Source organism: Numida meleagris, chromosome 27, assembly GCF_002078875.1.
Source record: "Numida meleagris isolate 19003 breed g44 Domestic line chromosome 27, NumMel1.0, whole genome shotgun sequence".
Taxonomy (NCBI): Eukaryota; Metazoa; Chordata; class Aves; order Galliformes; family Numididae; genus Numida; species Numida meleagris.
In genome coordinates this window covers 3,065,266-3,075,189 of record NC_034435.1, presented here as the reverse complement: position 1 = coordinate 3,075,189, position 9,924 = coordinate 3,065,266, and the positions used below count along the sequence as shown (strand labels likewise).

General features: G+C 57.7%; 2 protein-coding genes across 13 annotated transcripts in view; both read right to left on the bottom strand.

The window, feature by feature from the left end:
• On the bottom strand, window positions 2,346–4,060 carry C27H19orf24 (chromosome 27 C19orf24 homolog). The gene is made up of 3 exons (XM_021378508.1): window positions 3,695–4,060; window positions 3,297–3,498; window positions 2,346–2,924 (listed from the first exon to the last, which is right to left on the bottom strand). The coding sequence occupies exons 1-2, from the start codon at window positions 3,934–3,936 to the stop codon at window positions 3,333–3,335; spliced, it is 408 nt and encodes a 135-aa protein (XP_021234183.1). The 5' UTR covers window positions 3,937–4,060; the 3' UTR covers window positions 2,346–2,924; window positions 3,297–3,332.
• Window positions 5,732–9,924, bottom strand: part of CIRBP (cold inducible RNA binding protein) — a 4,718-nt gene continuing 525 nt past the window's right edge. Inside the window, exons 2-8 of one of the 12 annotated variants that reach the window (XM_021378501.1) lie at window positions 9,565–9,673; window positions 9,379–9,485; window positions 8,882–9,020; window positions 8,703–8,787; window positions 8,505–8,572; window positions 6,047–8,088; window positions 5,732–5,884 (exon numbers count right to left, since the gene is read on the bottom strand). In XM_021378501.1, the coding sequence (XP_021234176.1) occupies window positions 8,072–8,088; window positions 8,505–8,572; window positions 8,703–8,787; window positions 8,882–9,020; window positions 9,379–9,485; window positions 9,565–9,667 (519 nt within the window). In that variant the 5' untranslated portion in view covers window positions 9,668–9,673 and the 3' untranslated portion in view covers window positions 5,732–5,884; window positions 6,047–8,071. Of the gene's footprint in view, window positions 5,968–6,046; window positions 8,573–8,702; window positions 8,788–8,881; window positions 9,021–9,378; window positions 9,486–9,564; window positions 9,674–9,924 lie in introns of all 12 variants that reach the window. The other 11 variants (XM_021378506.1, XM_021378505.1, XM_021378503.1 and 8 more) reach the window with 11 other exon arrangements.

The window sequence follows — 9,924 nt, the reverse complement described above, 5'->3', positions numbered from 1 at the left end:
GGTCCTGCTGGGCGATGCCAGGCCCAGCCCAGGACGCGCTGCTCTGCACGGACGTGCCCTCGCCCCACGGCGCGGTTCCCATGCAGCTGGAGCCCGCGGGTGATTTCAACTCATTGAGGGCGTCTTTCAAGTCGGGCTGCACCAGAAACATCAAGGGCACCGCAAACAAGCGCTGACAGGGCCGGGTGAAACGCAGCCAAGACAAAGCCGGGCGCTCCCCAGGTCACCCAGTGCAGCCCCAGCTGCGGCCCCGCGAGGCGCACCCCGGCCCCGGGCAGCTCATGGGAAGGCGTTTGCTCTTCAAGGCACCAGGATGCACCTCAGCCTCCCAGCGCCCGCCGGTGCCCGCCCGCAGCATGCTCGGTCTGTGAGTGCCATCTACAGGGTTCCCCAGCGCTGCCCTCCAGCACAGCCCACGCTGCACCCGACCCCGGTGCAAACCGAAGCCCTCTGCTCCCCACGCTGCGCCGCTGAGGCCACCAGTGCCACCACGGTGGGCAGGAGGATGGGGGGACACGATGAAAAACAATGCAGCCACGGGGAGGATGGGGTCACCCCTCCGAGGATGCGCTCGCTGCTCCGGACAAGCAAAGGGAGGAAGGTGAGGACAGGGCTCAGCAAGCTGGAACAAACCGTGAGAGCATCGCTGGGGGTGGGCGCTCGGTACCGGGAGAAGCGCGACAACGCAGAAACAACACGCGTCTATCTCGGGATACAGAGGAGGGGGGATGCTGTGAACGAAAGGAAAGGAAAACAATCGATCGATACGGGACTGGTTGCTATTTAAAAAGAAATCAGCCATCGGAGAGGGAGGGTGAAAGCCGAGCTCCGAGCTCCTGAGAGCGCAGACAACACAATGCACTCGAGTGCTGTTTTATTGACTTCTTGGCAACCCGCTCAGACCACGGGTCCGTCTCCAGCACTCTAATGCTGCGCATCCCATTCCAGTCACACGTGCAAGCGAAACAAAACAGAGGTACGTTATTAACAGCAGAGCCCCGATGCTCATATCGCTCTCAGTCGATCTCATTAACATCGGCAGACACCCAGTCGATTTGCCTAGCAGCTCGATATCAATAGGAGAGGACTCGATGCAGCCCTCCAAGAGGATCAGGGAGGCAATTATGTAAACTTCAGAAATTAGGCTTTGGCTTAAACAACAGTGATTGTTTCCAGCAAACTCCGCAGCAGCTGCTTGCGGTGCATGGGAGCCCGTGGCTGTGCAGCACCGCAGGGCACCGCGCTCCCATCACCATGCTCCCATTGTGACCCAGCTCCCGTCACCCTGCTCCATCAGCGCCGACAGCTCCGGGCCCATCGGATTAGTGGGCTCAGAGCACACGTGCATCTGTGTATTTACATCCATTCTGAACAGCTATCAGCAGTTCTGAGCTCTGCAGAGCCCTGTGCCGTGCTACCGGCTGGTCCGGCGTTGGCACTGTGTTGGCACACAGCGACTGAGGCTGCAGCAGAAGTCAGTGCTGAACCGCTCCGTGCTGCAGACACACAGCGTGAGGCTGAGGAGCTGCTGTTCCAAAGGGATCCCCGGGGCCCTGTGCTGACCGCCCCCGGTTTTGCATTTCCCCTCTGTGCAGAGCGGCTGCTGCAACGCTCCCATTTATTTTTCCAGGAGAAATGGTGATGGGACAGATCCAAGCAACAGCTCCGTCCTCGGAGCAGCTCCGATCTGCACCATGCACCGCAGCGGCCCCGGGGGCTGCGGCAAAGCGTTGTCACTGCTGCTCCAATGAGGTACCCCTCTGCCCCACTCTTTTTGGCAAGCATGGTTTCATCCCCTTATCCACAGGGGAGGCCCGACCCAGCGCTAGGAGCCCTTACTCCAAAGGCATCCTCAGTCCTCACGGTGAAGGCAAAGCCTTCCAGCTGAGCTGGGGGAACTCCTGCAGGCAGCTCTCCCAACAAAGACCCCATAGTGTGGGGCTGAGGGATCCGGCCCCGCACCGCCCGTCCCGCCGCGTCCCGTCCCTCCAGGGCTGAAAGCTGCAAACAGAAGCCCTTGGAAAGCAGTTTCCACCATTACAGCTGCGATCCCCCCAACGACGACCCTCAAACAGCCCCATCCAGCCCCGCACAGAACCCAAGCACGCACAGCTGCTGCACGGAACGTTCCTTCTGCTGAGCTGACGGGACATGGCTGGAGCACAGCAACGGGGAACGGCAGCACCTCCACCGAGGGAGCCGATGTCTGAGCAGAGCCAGAGGCACAGCTGAGAGGTCCCGAGTCTCCCAACCCTCCTGCAGCAGCTGTGGGGGCTCGGCCTCAGCCCAACGCCGGCATTGCAGCAGGGCAGCACACCCGCAGCCCCACAGAGCACCCCATACACTTCGTTTGCAAACAGAGCTTTGTTTCGTAAACCCGCGCCAGGATTTGTGCCGTCACCCGCTCGCTGCTAACCCCGCCGCTCTCTCCCCAAACTCTTCCATGTGACCCAAGGCAACGCCGCCGCCGCCCCGGCTCCGCCACCGGGTGCAGCTCTCCAGGGAAAGGAACGGACATGGCAGAAGGAAGAGCTGAGCCGGGCTGCTGCCACGGCCAGAGGGAGGGACACCCGAAATCCCTGCCCGGGCAGCGGGCACAGTCCTGCAGCACTCGATGCCAGACGCTGAGTGTTCATCCCGCTGTCATTTCCAGCGCATCTTCCCGAGCATTCCCCCCCCCCCCCCGTGCAGCTGGCAGCGCTCGGCGCAGCGTCCTCCGCAGCTCCAGCTCTCCCCAAAAAGACGCGTGAAGGAAACAGCGTTGGTCCCCTCGCCCCTCCCCAGCTACCAAAGAGTTCGTGCCGTTAGTTAAGAGTCACGAGAAGCCGTTCTAAGAAAAATAAAACTCGAGCGCCGGCGATTTCCAGCGGAGGAGCTGCGCCCCTCGGTCGCTCCGCGCGGTCGCACCGCTGGTCCCAAATCATCTGCAAACGAAAAACAAAAGCACAGCGGCCGTCGTCAGCGCGAGCACAGCCACCGGCTGCACTCAGAGGGCTGGGGACAGCAAGCTGCAGCCGGGGGACACCAACCCTGGGCTGCGAGGGGGAATCTGCTGGAGAAGCAAAGCTGCACGGTGCAGGGAATGAGGGCGCGCAGCTCGGCGGGCAGCAGCGCGTCCCAGCACCGAGCTGCAGCGGCTCCTCCTGCCCCACGGGACCACAGGGCTCTGTCCCACGACAGGGGTGACACGGGGCCCCTCCAAGCGCTCAGCGTGACCGCGAGGGGAGGTGACAGCAAGCAGAGCTTCGCTCCGTGCCCGGCTGGTGACGGTGCTGCAGCGTGAGAGGGGGAAGCACCTCCACGGGGAGCAGCCCTGGAGGATGGCACGCCGCTCACCGCCTCAGGTTCTGCGTCTCGAACACGGTGTCCTCGTCGCTGTCGAGCGAGGCCATCTCCAGGCGCTCGTCGTGGCTGGGCAGCAGCCCGTACTTCTTCCGCTGCGGTTTCTTCCACTTGAAACCGGCGCTGAGCTCGCGCTTGCGTCCCTCCGGCCGGGAGCTGCGGGCAAAGCGACGGGTTAATTGCTGGCGTTCATTAACAGCGCGGCACGAAGGCGCGGCGCGGTTCCCCCGGGATGGGAGGTGCGCGGTGCTGTGCCCGGAGCGAGCGGGGGAGCACGGACCGACCCGGCCCGGGGGGGGAGGGGTGGGGAAGGGGAAAGGGGGGGGAAGGGGCACACGGGGTCCGCACTCACCGGAACGTCCTCAGCAAAAAGTAGAGCGCGGCCAGCACGGACAGAGCGCTGACCACGTACACCGTGCGCCGCAGCACCGGCAGCCCCGAGGTGGGCAGCAGCCCCGCACCCTCCCGCGTCCCGTTCCCTTCCGCCGCCCGCGGGGCCTCCGTGCCGTTGTGGGCGTTGTGCGGGGTGGGGGACGCGGTCCGACCGCCGTGCAGCAGCAGCAGCAAGATGCACAAGGGTCGGGGCCGCAGCATGGCCGGGAGGGAGAAGCGGTCCCGGCGCAGGAAGGTGCTCGCGGAGCGGGGCCGGGCTCGGGCGGAGCCGTGCGCTCCGTTCCGGGGTTGCGCCGTTCCGCCGTTCTCTGTCCCCGCCGAGCTCCGCTCCGACTCGGGACCCCCACCCCCCAGCACCGGAGCGGACCCCCGGGCTCTGCGCTCCGTGGCCGCGGTGCCACCCCCACCCCCCCAGCCCGCCCCGTCTCGGTTCCTCGCCGTGCCGGGCAGCGAAGCTGCGCTCCCCCCGCCGCGTTCACGTAGGGGAAGGGCTCGTTCATCGCGGGGCAGTGGCCGCCGTTCCAGCCCCGCAGCGCTCCCTGCCCGCCCCTGAACGCACAGCAGCCCCCCAGCCCCGGGGGGGGGGGGGCCCCCCCCCCCCGGGGCTGGGGGGCTGCTGTGCGTTCAGCTCCCGCGGGCAGTCATTAACACAGCGCCTTAATGAGCGAGGCCGAAGGAGCAGCAGCTCGGAGCAGGCCGCTCCTTTCGAGCCCGCGGTGATTCCCGTCGCTTTTAAGCGCCCGTCGGGTCCTTCCGACGACGCGCGGTGTGAATGGGTTTCGACGCCGCGGGCTGCAGCGCTGTGACTTCCAACCAGCCGAGGTTTCTTCGCTTCCTTAGCGTTTCACATCGCCTCCGGGAACACGCACACGATCCCCCGCCCCCACCACCTCCAAGGCGTGAGGAAGGAATCGCTAAACGCACCCCCCTCCCCCTCCCAAAGCACCGGCGCATTTCTTCTTTTCAACTCTCCTCGTTTGGAGAATTTAAAAAACAAAACCGGGACAGAAAGAGCAGGATAAAGCAATTCAACGTGTTCTTCTAACACGGAGGGGGGGGGGGGAGAGCAGCAGCAAAGCACCAACCCCTCCGGCTGACCCCCCCCCCCCCCCCCGCAGCACTTCAAGCCCAGCGCTGTTTGTCCCTGCTAACACACAGCAGCTCTTGGAAATAAAAGGCATCATCGACCGACGAGTCGGCAGCTCGTGTTATTCGCCGTCCGAGCCCGGAGTTAAAGGGAATGGCACCGAATCGCACCCTCCCATTGGCGGCCTGTGAGCATTCATTTGCTCTCGGCCCCAGTTTGCCCAGTTCCCACGTGCTCCGGCGGGGTTTGCTCCAGCACCGCAGCTCCTCGCAGGCACAGGGCAACCAATGCTTTGTGCTGCAGCAGCTCCATGCTCAGGATCCTGAAACGTGAAGGGTTCCCCAGCTGCCGGGCTCGGTTATGAGCACCCATCCCCGCTCCCAGCTGGGCACCTCCCCCCATTCATCAGCAGAACCAGTTCCCATTCGGTTACCTACCCACCCCAGCTCCACCGTGTAATCAATCCATCGTGCTCCAAAACCCTTTGGAATTCTTCCCTATCATCTCCCAAAGCGGATTCAGCCCAGGGCTCCGTGCAGCACGCGCTGCCCTCAGTTGGCACCTCCCCATCTCAGCAGCACCCCAAGCCTGCAGCATCTCCTCGTGCTTACAGAGCCTTCTCCCAGCAGCACGGCTCAGCACACCTCCCTTGTTCCAACCCTCAGCTCCCACGTCCTCACCTCAAGCTGCACGACTCAGAGAACTCCAGGCCCCATTAAGAACAGGGAGATTCGTTAATGCATCATTTCTCCCTTCAGACAGAGCTGCTGCGCTGCTGCCCTTACAGCTGGGGGACCCCAGCCACCTCCCCCCCCCCCAGAACAGCCCTTTTCTGGGCTACACACAAAGTGTAACCAGGCTAGCCACTATTTCATAGTCATACTCTTTCCCACAGAAGTACTGCAAGGATTCTTTTGCCACGTTCCAGTGCTTTATTCTAGCTTAGTCAGCTTTACTGCTGGTTCAATTTACTTATGAACATCAGCAACAACTCAGCTCCAAGCTCTTCGTCTCCACTCGAAGGCTGCGTCCTTCCTGGGTCTTCTCCAAAGCAGTTCGCTGCTGAAACGAAACGAAGCCGGTGATTTTCAAGGCTGAGCACGTCAATCCTCATCTAGAAGCTGCCGGAGATCCACCACGGTATCCTTCAATCAGCAGCAGGGCCTTGCTTTTCGGATCAGGAAACGCCACAGGGTCGAGGGCCGGACTGCAAGGGGCCCTTACCTGGTTTGCAAACTCAGCTCCGGGTCCTGCTTCCCCCGCTAGCAACAACAACACTCCCCGTCCTCAGGGCGCCCAGCCGGCTTCCAAGCCCCGTGTCCATCTCCTCTTCAGCCTGCCAAAGCAGAAGTGCATTAATAATGGTATCAAACAGAGACTTTCGCATCGCCACCCGCCTCCCCCAACACAGGTCACGTCAGGTACGAGGGTTTCACAAGCCATTCGCTGAACCCATCACACCACAGAAGCACAGTCTGGGAAAACTGTTCCAGGGCTGGCTGATGCCTTTGATATGCCAGCCAATGTATCATTGGATCCCTAAGCAGAGAGTTAACCACTTTGACATGGCTGCTTAGGAAGTGTGGGCTATGGGAAAAAGTTAATGGCAACAAGTAGGATGGCAAAGAAAGCTACAATTAAAGTGAGCAACTTAATGAAGTCTAGAAAGATTCTCAATAGATGAACACATATCGAGTCAGGGAATTCGGTTTCCCATCTTGCTTCCGTACCTACTAGCAAGACATGACTGCATGCCCAACTCTGATCTGTGGAACTCAAGTTGTGCCACAAGCCAAAGGTTGCATACGGCATGGGTTAAAATTTGTCCATCGGCCGACCAAAATTGCCAAAGGAATATTTCACAGGTACATTAGACTTTCAAATGAGCTCTCAACAAGAGGAAGGATGCGGACATGAGCAAAAGGAGTTACCTCGAATTACAGGACTATTTCCACATATGAACTAGCCAAGAGAGCAGCTTTCGTCTCAGAGGTTTCTGTTGGAGGCACAACACTTCTTTTCTCCAAGGACACTGCAGTTTCCATATGCTAGCAAAGAATTCTTAGAACTTGTAAGGCAATGACAAAGCTAGCTAATTACGGCAATTTACCTCCCAGCGAACACTCCAGTAACTAGGTCCAGTTACCAAAGGACTAATTCTTCGCTACGGCTTTTCAACGCAGGGTACTCGAGTATTTTTAAGGACACATCACTTCTCCTCCCTACCACTGGCATTCCCTCAGCGTCACGACACCCGAAGGCACACACTGTACTCGGCTTGCCTCTACAGACAAGTTGCACTGTTCTTATGTGAAAGCACACGGATAAAGGCACAGGTCAAGAGCAGTCAGGATTAAATTCTAGCAGCTGTTCGACACATCTGCTTTGCTCTTACACTATCTCTAGTCTTCTCCTCTCCTCTGGCATCTTCTACACAGACTGTTCGTCTTCAAGGCTTGTGTTGTGCAATGAAATGTAAATGTCAGGAGCAGAGTTCATTTCAGACGGTCTTTTAATAGGCTTCGTAAAGCCAAAGAAAACTGTATACAAGAATCCTTTACCACTTCAAATACAATATCAATGGAATATGCATATTTCTTCCAGTAAAAAAGGACAATATAAATAAACATTTTCAAGAACCTCTTTTATGGTAAGTTTGCAAGTCTATTTCTGGGTAATTTACATCATTACAACAGTAAAAATACCGTTATGCGGGTTGAACATACAAGCAAGTTTCTCTTTAGATATATCAAGGTGGTTTGCCTTCCAATTTGTACCCAGGCTGCATTCCTACCTTGCTACACTAAAGGAATGTTACAAAAGACGAAGGTAATGCACTTGAAAAAAAAAAAAAAAAAAAAAGTCCACAGCTTGTTCAGCTTCTAGTGAACGTTGGATTAAAGGTCCTTTCTAATCTCAAAAGAAACTGAATTGGGGCCCCAACTTCACGGCTTTAAAAAATAAAAGACACCTCGGCTCACCGGGAAGTGTGAAATAAAATCTGAAGTGCTTTCAAAAAAAAAAAAATATGATTAAAAACACTTGGAAAGCAGAGCTTTCTTAAAGAAAAGTCTCATCAGACCATCTCGTATCAGAAGCTGCCAGGCTGTGTTTGACAAGATTAGAACTGATAATACTACAAAAGTGAAAATACAAGTAGATGTACTACACAATAACGATTTCAGCGAAGCTCCAAAAATCTTTATAAATACAGCCATTGGAAGGACGATCTTGAGTCAGGAAGGATTTTTACTCGTTGTGTGTAGCTGAGGACAAGAAGCAGGCACAATTGTAAAGGCACTGAAGCATAGACAAGTTCCAGCATTTTACTCCCTTGCATTATTCCAGAAGCTAGTGCGCTACCATGTAAGAGAACTCCCCCACCCTTGCATCAAGTTTGTTAGGGCTTCCGAGTTTTGGCTTAGTCTCAAGCTCGAAGAACGTATTTAAAAACTTGCTTTGCCTTAGATCCAAGCAACTCCTACACATGCATTACAAATTAGAAATTTTTAAACGGCACAACCACATCCAAAGCCTGACAGATTGGCTCTTACGGGCAAGAACAGAAAGAGGCACAGTCCAGCTGAGCCTTAGAGTATTTCCAGACTTCAGAACAGGGTCAGAAGGTTTAGAGAGTTCCTACAGCAACGTACGCATCGCTCCCATTTGAACCAGGGCTTACCGTAACTGTCGTAGCTGTCTCTGTAGGATCCTCCTGAAGACCTGTCGCCATAGCCACCTTGACTCCTGCTGTTGAAAACATTCATGCGCTTTAGATTTGCCCAGCAGCTTCCGGAGCCTGCTGACATTACTGCCTGACAAGCAACAAGACACCAAGAGCTCCGTGACAAACTAGGGCTAGCAGCTGCGATAGCGTTACCTGCTATTATAGTAGTCTCTGGAGCCGTTATATCCTCCGCTTCTGGAGTCAAATCTGCTCCCGCCGTAGCCTCTTTCTCCACCTCCTGGAACAAGACGCCGGGTTAGGGTTCGTCCTCCAGCACCCCGACCCATGCCACCCCCCCTCCAAAGCAGCGCATGGCATTCACGTGTGCTCACCTCTGGAGAAGCCACGGCCCCGACCTCTGCCCCCACGGAAGAAGCCCCTGCCCCCGGCGGATCCCCCTCTGTAGCCTCGGGATCTGTTCTCTGACGATTTCCCAGCTTGGTCGACTCTGATCTGACGGCCGTCTACGGACTAACAGCCAGAAAGACACATCAGCTCACCCGCACCTTCACACCCCCCACTGAAGCAACACCGGAGTTTCAACACCAGCGTGCGCCGGTTCTCGTGAAACGGGCTTTGTTCAATGTTGCAACCGAGCAGCCTACGCGCACAGACGGATTCTCAAGCACTACAGAGTCACTCTTACAGCTTCAGCATTTTCCAGGCATGCATTATCGCAACAGAATCTCAGCAAGCCACGTCGCCCTGCGTCCTTTTCTGTTATTCCTTTGTAAGGACTCCAGTATTTATGTTTTCTTACACAGGAGAGCACCTTCCAAGCTCGTCTCACTGCTCTTTACGATAAAGCACACAGCTGCTGCTTCCTTACCTTCCCATTCATGGCCATCATCGCGTCCTTCGCATCGTCTATGTTTTCAAACGTCACGAAGCCGAAGCCTCTGGACCTCTGCGTTTCTCTGTCTTTCACCACCACGACTGGAGGAGAGAACGGCCGACATCAGCCACTGCAGCTCGGCCCCACGAGGCCCCACCGAGCCCCACAGCGTGCCCTCACCTTCGGAGATCTGCCCGTACTTGGAGAAGACCTGCTCCAGCGACTGCTCGTTGGTGTCAAAGCTCAGCCCTCCGACGAAGAGCTTGCCCTCATCTGATGCCATGGTGTCCTGAAAAGTCAACGAGCCTTTTGGTCAGCAGCTCCGCCGAGCGCTCCCCAACGCCCGAGCCGACGCTCCCGGCGCTGCCCGCGGCCGCCGAACGCGCTCCGATCCCCGCGACCACCGCCGTGCGACGCAGCGCTCCGAGTCCTCCCGTCCGGCAGAGGGCGTCCCGCACCAACGCCAGGCCGCGCCGCCAGCAACGCGCATGCGCGCCCCCAGAGGGGGGGCCCCTGCCACGCCGACCCCCGCCCGGCGCG